Here is a 19,825-nt window from a genome sequence, read left to right on the forward strand (position 1 = left end):
CAAGCGAGCTATGGGAAGAGCAATGACGTTGACCTCTAGAATACAGCATCTCTGTCTCTGTCAGAGGGACTTGGGGCCTTTTGGTAAGATGTGAGAGGGAGAATGTGTGTTCGGGAGGGGGGGGGGGGGGGGTCATGGGTCGGAGAAGTGCAGAAGAATGAACTGTGTGGGAGAGCCATCCATTCATTGCTGACAAGGTCAAAGCTATGAAGGGAAAGAGTTCGTCTACCTTATGCAGAAAACAATGAGAAAATATACTGTATAAAGTATGTATATATGTTTTTGTAATGTTTTTAGAATTTGGTCTGCAATGGAGTACATAAATGCCCATTTGGTCCATTCATGGTCAAATTGGCTCACGGTCAAGGTGCGCACATGTGTCTCTGACAAACCTGCCTGGTGCTGAGTAGATGGTGCCACCTGTATGCTTGATAGATTTTGGCTTTCTGATCCTTCACTTTTTTCAGACAGATTCTTTCTTTTTTCTGGAGCTCTTCAAGTTCATCCATCTCTCCCCTATAAACAAATGGATTGGGTTTCAAAACTCATTTCAAACCAGCATGTCCTTCCTCAGATTTGAATTAAATCACATTCAATTTGTCCAAGTCATCATTTTTTTCATATGACTTACAACAGACCCATATGATTTAAAAATTAACAGTCTAAGATTTCTTACGTTGCATTGAATAGAATATAATACAATACATCCTAATTTATTTGCTTTCACAACAGCTGCAGCTTTAACAAAGCGCTTCACATAATAATCAACACAAAGCAAAACAATAAACAAAAACATGGACAGTTGCGCAATCTTAACAACTTACTCTGTCATTGAATGTTTATGTATTCCTAAAACTCAATATTCTGTGAGTCCTGAAATTTCACTGAAAATGACAAAACCCTGGCACTGGAGTGGACACATTTTTGCACATTACTTGAGCACATACAGTATAGTACTATGAACGCGAAGCCGTGTCTGTGTTTTTATCATGCAGCCTTTGGTGGTAATTCCCTCAAGTGTCCTTCAGATGAATGAAAAAGCGGTTGATAATAAGAAGCCAGGACAGCAGAGGCACCGTGGGAGAAAAACATGAGAACAGGGAGGGGGAAGGGGTGGATTTGGGGAAGGGGTGGGGGGAGGGGGTTAACGTGAACCAGTGTGAGGGCATAAGTGGGAAGATGATGAATATATTTCATCACAACAGCCAGGATAGGTCTGTCTGTGACATCTGTTAAGCCGAGCTGCTTAAATGGGATGCATTAAAAGCCCATACACAGCAATTTCATCCGGCAATCACCAAGCCTTATTGTTACAAGGGGGTAATAACTTAAAAGAGGGAATTGGAAACAATTACTAAAACGCTCATATTGTGGTAATGTGAAAACACGCACACAGGCGCCAAAAGCCAATCTATTTCCTCAAGAGCAATCCCAGTACAGGTTGGCTCTTTACTCATCAACGATTCGGCCATTTTCACCGCTTCCACTCCAACGTTGTCGCCGACTTCTACTTTCTATTACGGATGAATCAGAATATTCTTAGTGGATGTGTAATGGCGGGTTAATACATTCATCGGCTATTGTAGCCTTTAAAAAGAAATTGCAACATGGTTCCCACCATCTTTGCATTTTCATTTCTTTCTCGGCATCGGATTAAATTACCAAATAAATGAAATATGCAGAACATTACCCACCTGCAAGTGTGTGTGTGTGTCTTGGTGTTAAACGCAGTAGTTTAAGAAATTGCACATGTTTATGTATGATAGTGCCTATATGCATAAATATTGAGGTTGCTTGGCCTTCATTTGTCACCCTGGTTCACTGGAATATGACTTATTAATGTGAAATATATATTTGCGATTTACTCCGGGACAAAGCGCTTCGTAGAATAATTCAATGTGTATATATAACAAGGTACTTTATGAAAGAGTTGATGTTCATCTACTGCTTTTTGAAAATGAATATGGTCCAATATTTCTGTCATTTGACTGCCAAACTAGATAATAACTTGGGATAATATTCTCACAGAGTGTCCAAAGAGCTTCCCGAATTTGCATTCGGCGTTGAACATTATTATGGGGATGAGCCCTTGCGACTAAGTTTGTGCGTATTTATGCAAGTGTGTGTGTGTGTGTGTGTGTGTGTGTGTGTGTGTGTGTGTGTGTGTGTGTGTGTGTGTGTGTGTGTGTTGGGCTGAATGGGTGACCTTTGTTTCCCTGCCCCCAGCTCCAGCATTATTAATTGCTGTGTAGTGGACAAAAGCCAAACAGATTTGTAACGGCTGAAGGCACCTCGATCTGTGTCGACCCTACCAGCCGACACAACATACAACCCTCATTAGCCCTGTTCGGCACGCTGCACATGCACTTGGTGTGTGTATGCGTGTGTGTGTGTGTGTGTGTGTGTATGTGCGTGTGCGTAGGGGTGTGTACAAATGAATGAATGAGTAATGAATGTAAAAAATAGGAAAAATGGTCAAACTTGAACATGCAGAAATATGCCATGTTAGTCCTTATTTTTGCACATGCAGTATTTACCAGAGGAACTTTTTCATTGACTTCTGATTTCAATTCAGCAATTTGTTGTGTACATATAAATACCAGTCTGTGATTATGCAATGATATGCATTCATATCATCATTGAAACAAGATACTGATCAGATTGAAAGAACAGAGAAAACCTCATTGAGTATGGAGACGGCGAAGGCAGGAACTCATCAAGCTTACTTAAGGCAGTTTCAAATCACTGACACCCAAACCGACATGACCCAGGTCTGTTCACTTATTCAATGGCTAATATGGTACAGATAAATTTCCCACATCTCTCTCAATAATTTAGCTCCTGGTTCAGAATGAAGAGTCAAAGGCCTCAAGGGATATCAGAGACTGAGGTAGTGCGGGACAGCGGTCCACACTTGCGGTCATCAAGGGCCAGCAACAGTGCAACTAATTGGCCACGTTTTAAATATTTAATGGCGACGTGACCTGATTGGCTTTTTTAATTGCTACAATTAAATGATTCAATAGCAGGCAAGGAGGGGAAAGGGGGATGTCAGACAGTCGATTGAGACCACGAACAGGTCAATATATTGAGCTTCTTGCGCTGACTTTCCATGCAGGTAAGTGACTCACAAATTAATCAGTTCCTTCTGTGAAGTACGAAAAAATAAAATTTTATGATTCATATTTTTTTCCTCTTGAAAAAAAAGGCAAAACATCCTCAGACCGTCCTCATGTCCCTCTTTTGTTTCCTCCTCAAAAGTAATTTTCTTAAGAGTCAAGGAGAGCACAGCAGCCAGATTATACAACGCCGCACATACACCAACCACACACACACCCACATACTGAATATACAAATCCAATCAAACCGAGGGAGTGAACTTGTCTCCAGCAAACTGGATCAGAAAGAAGCGGCAAAAGAAAGAGTGACGCGTCGAAATGGAGAATGTTGCCAGTGCAGGTCCCACTCCAGTGTAGCGGCTCGCCTTTCATCAATGTCCTTGGGAGGGACATGAGAAAGGGAGCGATGAAGAAGGCTGGAGAAAAGAGAGACAGGAAAAGAAGTCGCTGGAGGATGTGAGACGCCACAGAAAAGGGAGAATAAATAACCCCGGCCACACTGCCTGCGCGTTTCTTTAAGAGAAAAGCGAAATAAGTTTGTGTTGTTGCGGCATCATAGGCGAGAATATTTATCAGATGATGGCTGTAATAATTACCCAGCTGTTTGTGGCAGATAGAGGAATAATTCATGCAGCCAACAGCCCGTGTTGGTGGCTGCGACGATGACTCCAGCACATTTAGTAAATATGCAAAACAGCCTTACTCTGCTTACCTAATTGCCCCCATTGTCCCACCGCGTGCCCTTATTAAAGCCTGAGAACTTTAAGTGTCTCACTGACAAAGTGATAAATTGTTGGGGTGCCCAGGAAAACTGTGGCAGAGTGGGAACTGCGCTGGGGTCTTGACTTCATTAGGCTATGCAGAAGAAGAGGGAGGATGAATGAGGATGTGCGCGGAAGTGCGGTGAACCGATGGCAATGGCGGGGGGGGGGGGGATACAAACAGAGCAAAAGTAGAAAAAGAAGAGTAGATGATTGTGACGAGGTACAGAAGTTAAAATCAAGTGGTGGAATAAGGTCAAACTGACTGAGCGAAGAAAAAGACCAAAATTAAAATTGTTTGCTCTCATTAAAATGACCTACAAACTTTCAAACTCTATTTCAAAACCAAAGGGGATTATAAAAAGAATAACAGAGCACACTCAAACTCAAGTAGAAACAAAGTCGGCACACATCCAATCGTAGCAGCTTTTCATAATTTTTTTGGGTTGTCTGTCTGTCTGTCCGTCCGCCCGTCCAGATCTATCTTGCTAGCTATCAAGCTATCCATCTATCATTTATCTATATTTATCTATCCAGCTAGCTAGCTAGCTAGCTTTATCTAGTTACTTATTTAAGAAACCAAAGTTGAAATATTACTGACACTTATCGCTTTGGCAAATTCTTGACCGACTGTATGATAAAGATCATACAATGTAATGCTTTTTTAAATAACAAGTCATGTTTTTTTTCAATTCCACTTTAAAATCAACCGCCACATCAAATGTAAATAAAAATAAGACCGAGAAACAGCCTTAATTCCCCAATATAATTACCATTGCACAGGCAGGCGATCAGCCTGCGCTAAACGGGGACCATTAGTCCGATTTTGAACAATTCATTCCAAGTGCTGGACAGACATACGGTTTTACAGAGGAAGGGAGTACACTGCCGGATTAAAAACCGGACCTTTGTGGGATGACTGATCTGACAAGCGTGAGGCTCAGCAGCTCACAGGATGTTTCAAATAAACACCCGTGAAGCATTAATTGATTGTGACCTCAGTGGCATTTAATAAATATGTGATTAACTGAAGAGTAAATGACCTAAAGACCCCCAAACACAACAGAAGAGCGTCTTTGGAGATGCATGCTTACTACATAGGTTGTCACAATTTACTGAATTCTATGAAATTATATGATTCGAGTTTGATTTATTTGCAATATTGAAATCAATCTCACACTCACCATCTTATTTTGTTTCTTTCATTTTTGTTTCGTAACGGCATGAAAGGACAACCGACGCCTCTGGAAAAGTTCTGTTCATAATTTGTAAAATCACTTCAAATGACTTCTACTGAGCGTATTTTCCAAAGATTTCACCGCATATAGCTATATTTTACATTTTAAGACTTGCGCTGAATATTCAGGAAGTCTTGTTTTCGAGTTGGTGACGATTCCTGACGTGACATCACGTCAGGAACGCCCCTGACGGAGAAAGCGACACACAATGCATTTTGGGTACTTTGTTTGGTCTGAAAAGTTCGTGTTGATCCGTGTTGATGGAGAAATTAAAAGGAAAACATATAAATAATGCGATGGTGAATCGTTGTGTGTTGCACCAACACTACTATTTGATACTAGTTGACAGACACTCCCAGCAGACAAATCAGCCCATTTCCAACAGAGCTTTGGCACCATCTTGTGCATATTCTGGGACGCTACATTGGAGTCCTGACGGCTCGAACTGATACAGAAGGACTTCTTTAATCAATTGCAAACATTTATGCTTTCCTCTTCAGAACTATTTGAATCATATTCATAAGTGGATGGGTAATAAGAACGCATCTTCTCCCAATCTGAAGCCATTGTTTTGATTCTAGAGCAAGGCAAGGCATCCTGTTGTGACATCACGAACAAGGGGATGGGACCTTCTGAAACTCGACATTTTCCAGGGCAATTTTGAAGTAGTTTTGGGACACTTTAACTCATTTATATTGGTGTTTTGCATTTGACTAAAAATATAAGAGTGTGTATTTTGGGTATTTTAGATGCTATAAAACGTTTTTCTGATGTCAGTTAGGAAACACAAAAAATGGTGTCGGTTGTCCTTTAAGTGTTCGTATAAATTTTAGGAAACTAACATGAGGGGACTCATAGAAAAGTTAAAATGAAGTAATCAAAACGTATCAGAATACTTGATGAGGTTGCACGTGTATACATCTATTTTCATTTGTTATTGTCGTGAATTAGAAACACTTCTCCAACAGGCTTTTAAAGTCTGCTTCGCTTTCACCTCTATGAAAAGATGAAAATGCTGGTGGGAAGCGAGGAGGCGGGGGTTGGTGGTGAAGTCAGTGATCCAAGACATTGTAACAAATTTACATTTAATTTTAGCAAAAGCCTAAAGATATTTTGTGCTAAAATATATTAAGTTAAAATGACTTATTAACTCAGTGTTTTTTTATTTTTGTCAAAAGTAAAAAATGGTGTCGATCGAGCAGTAAGCCCCGGAGCGTGGGGTCTTAGATTAATGCAGCAGCTTGGGTTCACATCGGAGGCTAATTTTTAATTTCTTCACATCGTTCACTTCTCTCTTCGCTTAGCCTCCAGCCTTACTAGCAGTTTTCTCCTTCACTCCTCTGAGCGCTCCCTTTATCTCCTGTCACTTTCACCCCCTTACATTTTTTCTGTGGTAACTTGTAATCTGCCAGGACGGATCTTAACACGGCCGTCTCGCTTGCTTGGTGCCTGATAAAACATCAGTTTGAGCTACGTCTGTGTAAGCTCTCAGTCGTACAGGAGTGGTCCATCGATGAAAAGGTTTCTTCAGCTGTCATCTGTACTTCTTTGAAGGTGTTGGACGTTTCCCTTCTTATCCAAGAAGCTTCGTCAGCGAACTAAAGTCTTACTGGTAGTTTCGGATAAGAAGCGAAACTAATCCCTGCTGCTCCACTGATTACTTCTATTGTCCTGACTGACGACTGGCCTGATTGCCCAATTTTCCCTGGTATCACCTCATCAGCATAACTAAGCCTGTTGCCTAAGCTGACTATTGTACGAACGATCCAAATTGAACTTCACCCCACCATGGCAGTCAAGGGAAGGATTTTGCTGTCTTATATTTTACCCCCCTTTCAAACCATCTATTTTCTTTCGCGATGATTTTTACCTCATTGTCGTCAAATGAGTGGTTGCTAGCTTTTAGGTGCATATGTACTGCCGAATGAGGCAGTACATATCAGTTTGTTTTAAATGTCCTAGTAGGTTTTTGGCAATTGTTTTTGCATCCTAGCAGAAGTCTAATGGTTCATAATTCCTTCCATTTCTGTGATAAATTTTCCCGAAAATGTGATTCCTCAATGTGTGTATGTTGTTCTGATGAACAGTGTTGTCATTTTTGGAATTAGAGTTTAAACGTTAAAATAAAAATCGAAACACAATCCTGTTAAAAGATGAGCAGCGTTGATGTTCTCGGTAAGTTACGTTGATATTTGTGAAGTTATTTCTAATGTTTACATACCAAATTCCAAGCCCGGATAAATACAGACGTAAAAGCTTGGCTAAAACAAACATGCGTATCATACCTCTGAAGATGGAGGTTACTGATTCGCTGTGGCGACCACTTGAAGGGAAAAGCCGAAAGGAAAAGAAGAAGAAGACTAAATTTATATTTGGATGAGTTTGGAAAATTTCTATCATTAGTTTTTCGACGAATGGGCTGATGATTCCAATTTGATTAAACTTTAAGAAAAAGAACTGACAATGAATGGGTGCCCAAAATGCTTTTGGTTGACGAATGGCCGCCCATCAACATTTTCAAAATTGTCAGGTTTTATCATCACAATGATAGTTTGCAAATTTCGTTTTTACCTTATTAATTCGTTTGTTTTGGATATTCTTTCCAGATAGCTCTTGCGTGAATAGAAGCTATGGATGTACTTTCGCACGTAGAATCCTCGCCACGTACGCTGAATCTGTAGTATGAAATAAAACACATTACAAAAACGGATGACAGTATTGATGGCCTTAACAACAGCCTTAAATAACATATGATTTCATAATGCAATTTTATTTTCAATGTGGTGATGAAGGGACAAGCCAAGGTGGGATGGACAGCTGTCACGGCTTCATACGTTTTACTACGTTGTCGCAGATTGATTGTAGAGGCTGCAGATTAGCCTCGCCTCACATTCACACCCACTCATGAGAGCGTAGACGTGTGAGGCAGAAGGCTGGGTGTCCTTCAAACTAATTAGGAGATTAAAACAACGTCGAGTAAAAGAATCATCACACCATCAAGACGAAGGAATAGAAGAAATGACGGATAGAGGGTGGGCCGAAAAACAAAGAGCAAAATGAGAATTAGCATTGATCTTCTAGTCAATAGATAATTTTAAATAAAGTAATTGCCGTCTCTTGAGTTCTTGCTGACCTTTGTTGACAAGTGAAATCGATGCTGTTGAATCTGATAACAAATCCGAGGTGCAGCATGTAAACAGTGGTTTCTATTACGGCATTAATACATTATCCTCCCGTTAGCTAGCACGGCGCCATAAACTGGAGGGGAGCGACAAAGGAAGTGTGGTAGGGGATTTGCGGATGATTGTTTCTCCCATTGTGTTTTCATTTCCATTCCCACGCTATCAAATATTTCTTTGGTAAGAAAGGCTTGGCAAGCACAGTCGCCCGTCACTGATTTGTTCTTGAAAAGGGTCACCGGGCACTGGATTTCAGCTTTGTTAGCATGTGCGCACACTCTTGCAGAGAATGCAAGTGATAAGCCACACACATTCCAAAGTTTTGCGCTGGAGTTCTTATACTTTAATGTAAGCTCACTTTGGGATACCACGAAAAATCAAATAAACAAACAAAAAAAAAAAAAACACATTACAAAAGAGTTGTCCTGACCCGCGAGAATAAAGGTCTGAGTGCATTGACAATCAGAAGAAACGAACCACACGTTTCCTATCCCCAAAGGGAGTAAAATAAAAAAAATGAAGTGCAGAAAGTATTAACGTACTAAAGATTGAATGACTGTCAGTGTCTTATGTGTTGTGCCACATTATTTATTTATTGTTTTGACTTCATGATGGCGCCGGGAGAGTTACTGCATTGACAGCAGCTCTGTATTTTTTTTCTACTTATTCCTTTGCTTTTGTTTTCCTTTTGTAACTTTGCTGCTGTGAAATGTAAATTTCACCACTGTGAGACTAATAAAGGCCAATCCAATGTAATAACACAACCCGATTGATATATTTCGTATAATAACGCAGTAGAGCAAGCATTGCATTTCATTGTGGGGAAAAGTGAAGCATCGTCGCAAGCTTACATGACCAACCAAAAAAATTAATTTTTCATAAAAAAAAAAAAAAACCCTGGATCTCCATTGAGAAAAAAAATGTGTGGCAGGGAGAAAGAAACTTCCAAAAATGGAGAAGCAGTAATGCAAAACAACATTTCTTTTTTTATTCTATTGATTAAAATACACATTTTATTTGTGTTTTTTATTCTATTGATTATAATACACATTTTATTTGTGTACTGCCGATTGAGGCCCACTAGTATTATCCCTGCGATGTTGATAAAGTCTTTTTTTGAGAATTTGTTGAGTCTCCCCAATGTACTGCTCTTTACAATTTTCATTCTTACAATGTATGGAATAAACTACATTACTTTGTTTTTCATTTGGTAGCCTATCTTTTGGATGCACTAATTTTTGCACTAATTGGAGCCTCAGGTTCCAATATGAGGTCTTTGATCCTCTCTACAAACCCTGTGGTGTTCTCTACGTGGTATTCTGTGTTACCAACCAACGGAGCTAAAATAGTTTTTAAATATTTGGCTACATTGTATGTAGAGGAGTCAATGCTACAAACAATGGGTCGGAGGGGGAACCCTTCTTTATGTATTTTTGGCAGGCCATAGATACATGGCGTGGCCTCTCCCGGGTATAATCTAAAATACATCTGTTTATCTATATGTTTTCCTTTCTCTAGCTTTTGGAGACAGTCAATCATTTCTTTCTTGTATCTATTGGAAGGGTCCCTTTTTAGTTGCTCATACGTGTTAGAATAGGCAAGGCAAAAATTAGTGCATCCAAAAGATAGGCTACCAAATGAAAAACAAAGTAATGTAGTTTATTCCATACATTGTAAGAATGAAAATTGTAAAGAGCAGTACATTGGGGAGACTCAACAAATTCTCAAAAAAAGACTTTATCAACATCGCAGGGATAATACTAGTGGGCCTCAATCGGCAGTACATTTGCACCTAAAAGCTACTACGTCTGTGTAAGCTCTCAGTCGTACAGGAGTGGTCCATCGATGAGAAGGTTTCTTCAGCCGTCATCTGTACAAAAGTGAAGGTTTCGGACGTTTCGCCTCCTATCCAAGAGGCTTCGTCAGCGAACTAAAGTCTGACTGGTCGTATCGGCCCCATTTATATATCCCTAATGTCCAGACCTGGTGGCGCCGGACACAGCTATGATAGGTCCCTACTCTCAGGTTGGGGGGGGGGCGCGGGACCCCCCCCCTGTGGCCCCACTGATTGTTCCTACATTCCTGACTAACGATTGGCCTATTACACCCACTCCCCCCGGTATCACCTCATCAGCATAACGACCCTCATCAGCATTGCGAAAGTTGCCTAACCTGTTTTGCCTGAGCAGGCTATTGTATGAACGATCCAAATTGAACCTCACACCACCAGACCGGTTTAATGAAGGATTTTGTTGTTTTATAAGAATCGCCTCTTTCACCCCCCTTTCAAACCATCTATGTTCTTTCGCTAAGATTTTAACCTCATTGTCGTCAAATGAGTGGTTGCTAGCTTTTAGGTGCAAATGTACTGCCGATTGAGGCCCACTAGTATTATCCCTGCGATGTTGATAAAGTCTTTTTTTGAGAATTTGTTGAGTCTCCCCAATGTACTGCTATTTACAATTTTCATTCTTACAATGTATGGAATAAACTACATTACTTTGTTTTTCATTTGGTAGCCTATCTTTTGGATGCACTAATTTTTGCCTTAACGTGTTTATCGGTTTGAAATAAGTAGGAATTTTATGTTGCCAAAGGACTCTTTGTAATTTTTCAGAAACTCCTGCAATGTACGGTACTGCTACTCCTCTCCTTTTAGAATCTTGAGAATTATTGGTTTCGTTCGCTATTCTTTCTTTCTGACATTTGTTGAATGACCACTGAGGGTACCCACAGTTAGTGAGTGCTCTCCTGATATGTTTTGACTCCTTTTCTCTACCTTCAGTGCTAGTTGGTATTAGTTTAGCCCTATGCTGGAGGGTTCTGATAACTCCTAGTTTATGTTGTAAAGGGTGGTTAGAGTCAAAAAGTAAGTATTGGTCAGTGTGCGTAGCCTTCCTAAAGACTTCTGTTTTTAGCGCTCTGTCCTCTTTTATAATTACTTTACAATCCAAGAAGGCTAGTTGGTTCTCTTGAATGTCCTCACGAGTAAATTTAATGTTGAAGTCTACAGAGTTGAGATGATCTGTGAAGGATTGAATTTCTTGTTTCTTAATTATGACAAAAGTATCGTCCACATATCTAAACCAGTGTCTAGGTTTTGTCCCTGGGAAGGATGTGAGGGCCTGTTTCTCCATCTCTTCCATGTAAAGATTAGCCACTATGGGTGAAACTGGTGAGCCCATAGCACAACCATGGATTTGTTTATAAAATTTTTCCCGAAATTGAAAATACGTAGTATTAAGGCAGATTTCTAATAATTGGCAGATGTGATCCGGTTTCAGTTTGGTTCTTTCATGCAGAGAAACATCCGCCAGCAGCCTCGTCCTCACCACTGAGACTGCTGCTGGGGTTGGGACAGATGTAAAGAGAGAAGTCACATCGTACGATGCCAAAGTTTCCTCAGGTTCCAATATGAGGTCTTTGATCCTCTCTACAAACCCTGTGGTGTTCTCTACGTGGTATTCTGTGTTACCAACCAACGGAGCTAAAATAGTTTTTAAATATTTGGCTACATTGTATGTAGAGGAGTCAATGCTACAAACAATGGGTCGGAGGGGGAACCCTTCTTTATGTATTTTTGGCAGGCCATAGATACATGGCGTGGCCTCTCCCGGGTATAATCTAAAATACATCTGTTTATCTATATGTTTTCCTTTCTCTAGCTTTTGGAGACAGTCAATCATTTCTTTCTTGTATCTATTGGAAGGGTCCCTTTTTAGTTGCTCATATGTGTTAGAATCACTGATTAACCTATTTATTTTGTCTTCATAATCCAATGTGTTGAGCAGCACTGTGCATCTGCCCTTGTCTGCTGGCAAAATAGTAATATTTTTGTCTTTTTGTAGAGTAGTTAACGCCTTTCTCTCTTCTAATGTTATGTTGGACGGAGGAAGTTTGGCACTACTGAGAAGAGCTGATATTTTAATGCGTAGATCATCTGCCTCTGCATACGAAAGTTTGTTATTTTTAATAGCCGATTCAGTAGCTGTGATATAATCTATTGTAGGTATAGTTTTAGGAGTCACTGAGAAATTTAAACCTTTGGTAAGTACCGCCTTTTCTGTCTCTGAGAGATCTCTGTCTGACAAATTTTTGATCCAATTCTCCCTTGCAAACTGTTCATACCTAATTTTACGCGTGTTTACCAGTAGCTGAGATTGTTTCAGTAAAAGTAATTTTTGAAATTTACCCTTTTGTCTCTCTTTGGTTTTGCTGTGGTGCCTCATATAACCGGATTTAGTAAATTCACACACTTCCTGATAGATTTTGTGGGTAAGATTAGTTTGTAATCGCTGATAATAAGTTTCTATTTCTGACTGTTTGTTTTTTATCTCTATGTTAAGTCTCCTAATTCGCAAATTTAGAATTTTCCTAGTATAATTTTGTTGCATTTTATCGGCTAAGTATCCGGGTTCCAGGGGTGCTTGCTTCAAGCATTTAGGAATTAACCGGCTCTGTCTACATCTAAGATTGAATCTGAGGTGGTTCTTTAAATCAGCTAATTTAAAGGTGGCCTTTTCTAAGTTACGTACCAGCAGAAGGATGTCTCTCCCAAAGTTGGCAGCAATACGTCTGTGTAAGCTCTCAGTCGTACAGGAGTGGTCCATCGATGAGAAGGTTTCTTCAGCCGTCATCTGTACAAAAGTGAAGGTTTCGGACGTTTCGCCTCCTATCCAAGAGGCTTCGTCAGCGAACTAAAGTCTGACTGGTCGTATCGGCCCCATTTATATATCCCTAATGTCCAGACCTGAACGATCCAAATTGAACCTCACACCACCAGACCGGTTTAATGAAGGATTTTGTTGTTTTATAAGAATCGCCTCTTTCACCCCCCTTTCAAACCATCTATGTTCTTTCGCTAAGATTTTAACCTCATTGTCGTCAAATGAGTGGTTGCTAGCTTTTAGGTGCAAATGTACTGCCGATTGAGGCCCACTAGTATTATCCCTGCGATGTTGATAAAGTCTTTTTTTGAGAAAGCTACTAACCACTCATTTGACGACAATGAGGTTAAAATCTTAGCGAAAGAACATAGATGGTTTGAAAGGGGGGTAAAAAATGCTGATGAGGGTCGTTATGCTGATGAGGTGATACCGGGGGGAGTGGGGGTAATAGGCCAATCGTTAGTCAGGAATGTAGGAACAATCAGTGGGGCCACAGGGGGGGGTCCCGCGCCCCCCCCAACCTGAGAGTAGGGACCTATCATAGCTGTGTCCGGCGCCACTAGGTCTGGACATTAGGGATATATAAATGGGGCCGTTGATTAAATATAGTTTTACAGAAGTATACGGAAGCACTGGCCACAACTACCATATTTGATTCCAAAAACAGATCACTCAACAAACCATTTCTAATATTATTTTAAGATACACATGTTAGATTTTGGGTTTATTTTTCAACAGCTATAAGTAACTCCTCTTCAGGGGCCATTTGACTTTTGTGTTGGCATGACATGACGAAAACCACACCAAATTCTCATTAATCTCAAAAAGCCAAACAGTAATTTAGCAATGCAAAGTCTTATTTGGCCTCTGTGGGGTTCAAACTCCCTTCTTCCATCACTGAGCGCGGAGTCTATTCCCTGCTCCATTCGCGTTTATTTCCTTTCTATTAAAATCGCTATTGTGCTGTAAAGGAGGAAGCTGTGATATTTTATAAGGGTCATAAAGGGGCTTTTTCTCCACGTTAAGTACCTTGTTCTCCGCTCCACATGGTGCCAGCAACCTCTGACCTTTCATCCCAATAAGTTACAGCAGCAGAGTCTCATCCTGGATTTATGTCTTTCTTATTGTGACATTTATTAAAATAATTGGCTGGTCACTTTTAGTTGTTTCATTTTCCAATAAAAGTGCAAAACTTGAAAGCATTCAATTTCCGAGCTGTTCAGACAACTATTTGTGCAGCTGGCCATCAACACAACTTCTTCCATAAAAGCTGGTCGACTTTGTTTATGTTGGCCAATAAACCAATAAATGCCTGACATAGAATAAAGCTGTTAGCCAGAAAAAAGGAGCCCGTATGGAATCGTGAAAATGATAAAGTGTATGTGCAAATGTATTGTGTAAAAATGCCATCAAAGCTTGAAGGTGATAATAAATGGGCAACCCCCACCCCAAATAAATAAATAAATAAATAAATAAATAAATAAAATAAAGACACACTTCTCAAAGTTACTTTACTACACTCGTGAGTTACTTTACTACACTCGTGAGTTACTTTACTACACTTGTGAGGTTAAAATATTAGCGAAAGAACATGGATGGTTTGATAGGGGAGTAAAAGAAGCAGTTTTCAACAACTAAATCCTTCATTAAACTGGTTTGGTGCGGTGAGGTTCAATTTGGATCGTTCGTACAACAGCCTACTTAGGCAAAATAGGATTAGGAATACTGATGAGGTGATACCGGTGGAAGTGGGGACTTCAGGCCAGTCGTTCGTCAGTACAATAGGAACAATCAGCGGAGTGGCAGGGAGTAGTCCTCTGCTCCCCCCAACCTGAGAGCAGGGACCTATCATAGCAGAGTCCGGCACCGCCATGTCTGGACAGTAGGGATATATATATATAGGGCCTAAACTACCAGTAAGACTTTAGTTTGCTGACAAAGTTTCTTGGATAAGAAGCGAAACGTCCGAAACCTTCAAAGAAGTACAGATGACGGCTGAAGAAACCTTTTCATCGATGGACCACTCCCGTACGACTGAGAGCTTACACAGATGTAGATCTAGCACACTGTATCGGTAGCAAACTGCATAAGCAAATATATTGCGTTGATTTAATAGCAGTTTATTCAAATGCACAATGGCTGTAGGAGAAGAAATGGATTTGGTTGTAGATTTACTGTTCAAGCCATTTTCAAGACTGACTTTTCAAGAAAAAAATGGGCATCATTCGGAAAGGTCGGCAGTTATTTCCTGGCTAATGGTACCCTCTAGTGGACTTGTCGTAAATCATACCTCACTTTTTTCAGTCTGGATTGTTTGAAACGGGGCACTACTGAAGGCCTAGCGATGAAAACCACGCCCCACCACTGGTTTCAAATAAGATGAAAATTACTTTTGGAATATTTTTCCCCCCAACATTTAACTACTATATGTTTTAGTGAACTTCAAGATGTTGTGACACTAAGAAAAACGACATTATATTTTATACAAGATTAAATTCACTGTTGATAATTATTGCATTGACCCTTCACATGCAGAGGACTGCCAGCAGAGGGCGATAGTGCCCCCCCATGCCTCCCATCTGATTGCGGGTCACTTTTTGAAAACTAACAAACATAAAATATATGGATTCCAAGGATTCATAGAATGCTTTTCTATGTAAATGATGAAATGACAAAAGGCAACAACTCTCTGTGTCTCATCACCATATAGCGTGTCCCGCCATCGCCATAAAAGAAAGCACAGCAGTGATATTTACCGTGATCGCCATCTCATTGTAGAAATTCATCTTCATGATAAAATATGCTTCCTGTGAACACAAAAGGGAAAGATGTCGTTACACACTGCCTTACAGCCCTCTGATCTGTCCGCAGCGGGCATCAAAGATAAACAGCTCTTTATACATAATACATTTCACACAGGCAGCACAGATAGGGCCACTCCGGACGAGAAGAGAGAGAGGAAGGGAAAGCAACAGTGGAGAAAGAGAGAGAGAGGGAGTGATTAGGGGACTTTGTATTGAGGGGAGGACAGTGGTCTTTTAATACACCAACACACGCAAGGGCCAGAAAAATCTATGGCACTGAAGCAGCAACCTAATGGAGATGTATGACGGCCAAACGCTCTCCTCTGGATTTCATAATCAATGACAGAGGTGCCAGAAGAGACTCACAAAATGCCCCGAGAATATGCAGCGGCACACTCACACCAAACACACCAAGCCGAGCACTGCGGGTATGTTTCGGGAACAAAATGGAGTTGTTCATAAAGGGGATCCATATCTCAATGTATCTTTTTGATCACGACAGGGGAGACACGGAGACTTGAAAGGGGGGTTGTGAATTCGATGTTTTGAGATGGGGCTTTTGTAGAACGGCCATTATTCATCGTAGTATTTGGAGGCAGTGAGAAAGAATTGAGATCTTCTGAAGGTACACTAATACAAATTTGATAACATTGCACAACCTCTGGGATGACAATAACACAAAAAATACACAAGCTGAGGGCATGTTTGTAACTCCTCCCATATGATGTTACTGAGTGGACACGTGCGAGGCAGGTATGCAGCAAGGAGAGCAGTCCATGATACAGAGGACACAGCCCAGCTGTCTTTGGGCGAGTCAGTGGTGGGCCGTGGATTTCATCGCTAGGCCTTCAGTAGTGCTACGTCTGAATCAATCCAGATTGAAAAAAAGTGTAGTGTGATTTACTACAAGTCCACTAGAGGGTATCATTAGCCAGGAAATAACTGACCAAGCTTTCTTAAGAATGTCATTTTTTTTTTTCATGAAAAGTCTGTCTTGAAAATGGCTTTCACAGTAAATCTCCAACGAAATCCATTTCTTCTCCTTCAGCCATTGCGGGTTGACAAAACTGCAATGAAATCAACACAATATATTTGCTGATGCAGCTTACTACCAATCCAGTGTGCGAGCTCTATCGAGTATGCTGTTGTCACTAGCGTCTTGTGATGAGAGCAGTTTTCACAAACTATGACAGGCTAGTGAGCAGCCAATAGTTCGTAAAAAGTCTGATGTTGACCAGCGCATTCAAGAAGGAGTTGGTACCCCTTCTGGGTTGCCAACGGGAAATCTGATTGGTTAGAGCAACAGTTTGATTGACACATTTGATGCGACAGAACTGATTGTGAAGGCGTACAGGTAGATTTCGGACCCTGGGAACAAATGATGGCTGAAATGTGATTGGTGAAATGCTTAAATATGAAAACACACATCTGAAAAGCAGCGCAACAGGGGAAAAGGTATGAAAGAGAACTGGAAGACAACTTTGAATTATTTAATAATAATTTATGGTCAAAAAATATAATTAACATCAGTCCATGATTCTGATATTTTTAGGCCAGCGCAGAAGGCTTTGCAGGCCTTGACTGTCCACCACTGTGGCAAGTGGTGGTTTGGAATGTTTTGGAATGGAAATTAGAGTGGAGACCCTGAGCTGGACCTTTTTAACTTTTAATGGCAGATAGAGTGGAAGAAGGAAGCCTCAGTAGGCTAATTCCAAATTGTGAAAAGTGTTCGTGATTTAAACGAGCGTTCATCTGTTCCCAAACTGCCAGATTTTTGTGTGCCCATATGTGCATTGTGACACATCCTTCATCGTTTATTTCAGTGCCCCTCACCGCGGTTTCCCCCGTTCGTTTTTGAACTGCTCCCAAATGACGGCTGGCAGTTTTGCTTTAGCAAACAGTCAATTTAGGGGCATGATAAATAGCTTGTTGTGATACGTTTACAAAACTCAATCCAGGGGAAAATTATACTTGAGTGCGCTGGGTATTGGATCCGGTATCAACAATCTGTTCAATTAAGAAGCAGTTGGAGGCAATATGCCGAAAAGGCGGCCTTGTTTTACTAAAGCGCACACCTACACACATACACAAGACACACACCCACATGGGAACACTTGTACACTTCCATTCCCACCATTTACTTTACCACACTTGGTCTAAATGCATGCCAGGAAAGGCAAAACAGATAAAATTCCATCAACGGATGACATCATATTTCCTAAGTGCTAATTTTCCAATGTGTAATGAGTGAATTATATTTCGTAAGGTCACATGCAGGGACTTAGGCATATAGAAATTGAATTCTAATGCATGCTATAATAACCAAATCAATACATCTATAGCCGTTTCTCGTTCTGGCTTACCATCACCATTTGTCTGCAACGTGCCCTTGCTTTGAAGCCTCGCCATATCTTCTGTATAATGACCGCCTTCTCGTGCAGATGCCTGTCATGAAGTTATATTGGGGAGAGGATTAGATGGGTATTTTGTGCTGCGGAAATGGGGCGGAGAACTGAAATTAAATTGTGAATATCTTTGTTAAGGTGTCAAATAAAACTTAAAATGCAAAACCTTCAGCAAGAGCTGCAAATGAAGATGGGGGGTGAAAAAAAGCCTTAAAAATGGAAATCCTGCATGAAATTCATTTAAATTACCGCTAGGTGTTGACTGAAATGGAAAATCAATTCTGAACTAATGTTACTTTTCCTTTTAAAAGAAATGAAAACAGTGATTTTGTTTTCTACTCACAAATGTTATGATGTAAATAAAATGAATTCAAAGGTCACGGGATCATTAATGTTACACTCACACAAAATTGCTGCTCCTCCAGGCCTTTTTATCATGCCAGATGAGCTTTTCTCCCCCTTTATGCAGCAACAGACATTTGTATTCATCTTCAAACATACCCTAAATGCAAGTCCATTGCAAATCTCCAGCTCCAATGAGGCCATCAATTTCCAAAAGGCCATTTATACACCTGAAAAATCAATGCTTATAGTGGGATAGCACAACCTCAGAGTTGCACTTAGGCAGCTAAAATTGTTGCTAATTATCCACTTAACGTATTGATCAATTAACTAAAGTAATCTGAATTAACCTACTGTCTGGAAGTTTGTCTGCTGACCCTGCAAAATGGCGCTGGGGTCGTAGTACAGAACAGGCTCTCAAGGCCATTTACAAAGATCCAGCAGTTCTACAATTACGGGACGGAGCCAGTATCATGGTATTCCCTGTAAATTAACATACCCATGCCAGACTAGATGTTTTATAAGGCCTAAAGGCTATGGAAGAGTGCTAAAATGGCTGTGGTTGTATGAAATTAAGGACAGTAATCTGTCACAGGACAAATGAAAACTTGATACTTCAGCATTACCTGATGTAAAAGCGCACCCTGTAACCTCGGAACCAGCTCTGAATCCTGAGAGCAGCTCTATATTCCTGCTGTTTAGTTGCTTCCTCTAACCTGAAGTAGAGAAAAAAAACCCACAAACTTTAATTGTATTTGTTTTCTCTCTTAAAAATGAAAATACATATTTGTTTACGTTTCACAAGCGCTGCTATACATCACTGTCTGGAGACAACCTTTATTTTGTTTTGCGGTGACACCAGCGTATAGTGGTAACCTGCCTAAATATTTCGTACGTCGATCTTATAATAATAATACCTCGATTTGTAGAATCGTAGTTTTCGGAACTCTTCGAGTACGGATTGAATTTGCACGAGCTCGGCCATGTTTCCTCAGGCGCTCGTTTGCGGTTGCCAGGCAACACAGCTGACAAAATAAACTGCTGCTATAAAAATATTTTTGATGTAAACTTTTTTAAACACTTTTTTGATGTCGCCCCTCTGACTAATAATGCCTTCACATGAAAAATATCGGAATTACTTTCAGTATTCTGGTTTTGAACACAGTGACGAGAACACCCCCTCAACGCAAAATGGCAGCCAGCTCATTGTTTTAAAGCAATTACGCACATATCGACCATCGTCAGTAAGTGCAAAACGTGCGCTGCTTGTCCAGAAGGTTAGTCACAATGTGTTATGTATTTGTTTCTGA

The 19,825-nt window shown here is 40.4% G+C and overlaps 1 protein-coding gene across 1 annotated transcript in view; it reads right to left on the reverse strand.

Annotated features, from left to right (window-relative positions):
• spata17 (spermatogenesis associated 17) overlaps positions 1-19,500 on the reverse strand; it is a 40,903-nt gene extending 21,403 nt beyond the window's left edge. Inside the window, exons 1-6 of the mRNA XM_088991334.1 lie at positions 19,433-19,500; positions 19,142-19,231; positions 18,132-18,213; positions 15,721-15,771; positions 7,690-7,793; positions 393-516 (exon numbers count right to left, since the gene is read on the reverse strand). Of these exons, the coding sequence (XP_088847460.1) occupies positions 393-516; positions 7,690-7,793; positions 15,721-15,771; positions 18,132-18,213; positions 19,142-19,231; positions 19,433-19,500 (519 nt within the window). The remainder of the gene's footprint in view (positions 1-392; positions 517-7,689; positions 7,794-15,720; positions 15,772-18,131; positions 18,214-19,141; positions 19,232-19,432) is intronic.
• Between the last annotated feature and the right edge of the window lie 325 nt (positions 19,501-19,825).

The sequence above is a fragment of the Hippocampus bargibanti genome, linkage group LG03, assembly GCF_051943395.1.
Source record: "Hippocampus bargibanti isolate YZ-2025 linkage group LG03, ASM5194339v1, whole genome shotgun sequence".
Lineage (NCBI taxonomy): Eukaryota > Metazoa > Chordata > Actinopteri > Syngnathiformes > Syngnathidae > Hippocampus > Hippocampus bargibanti.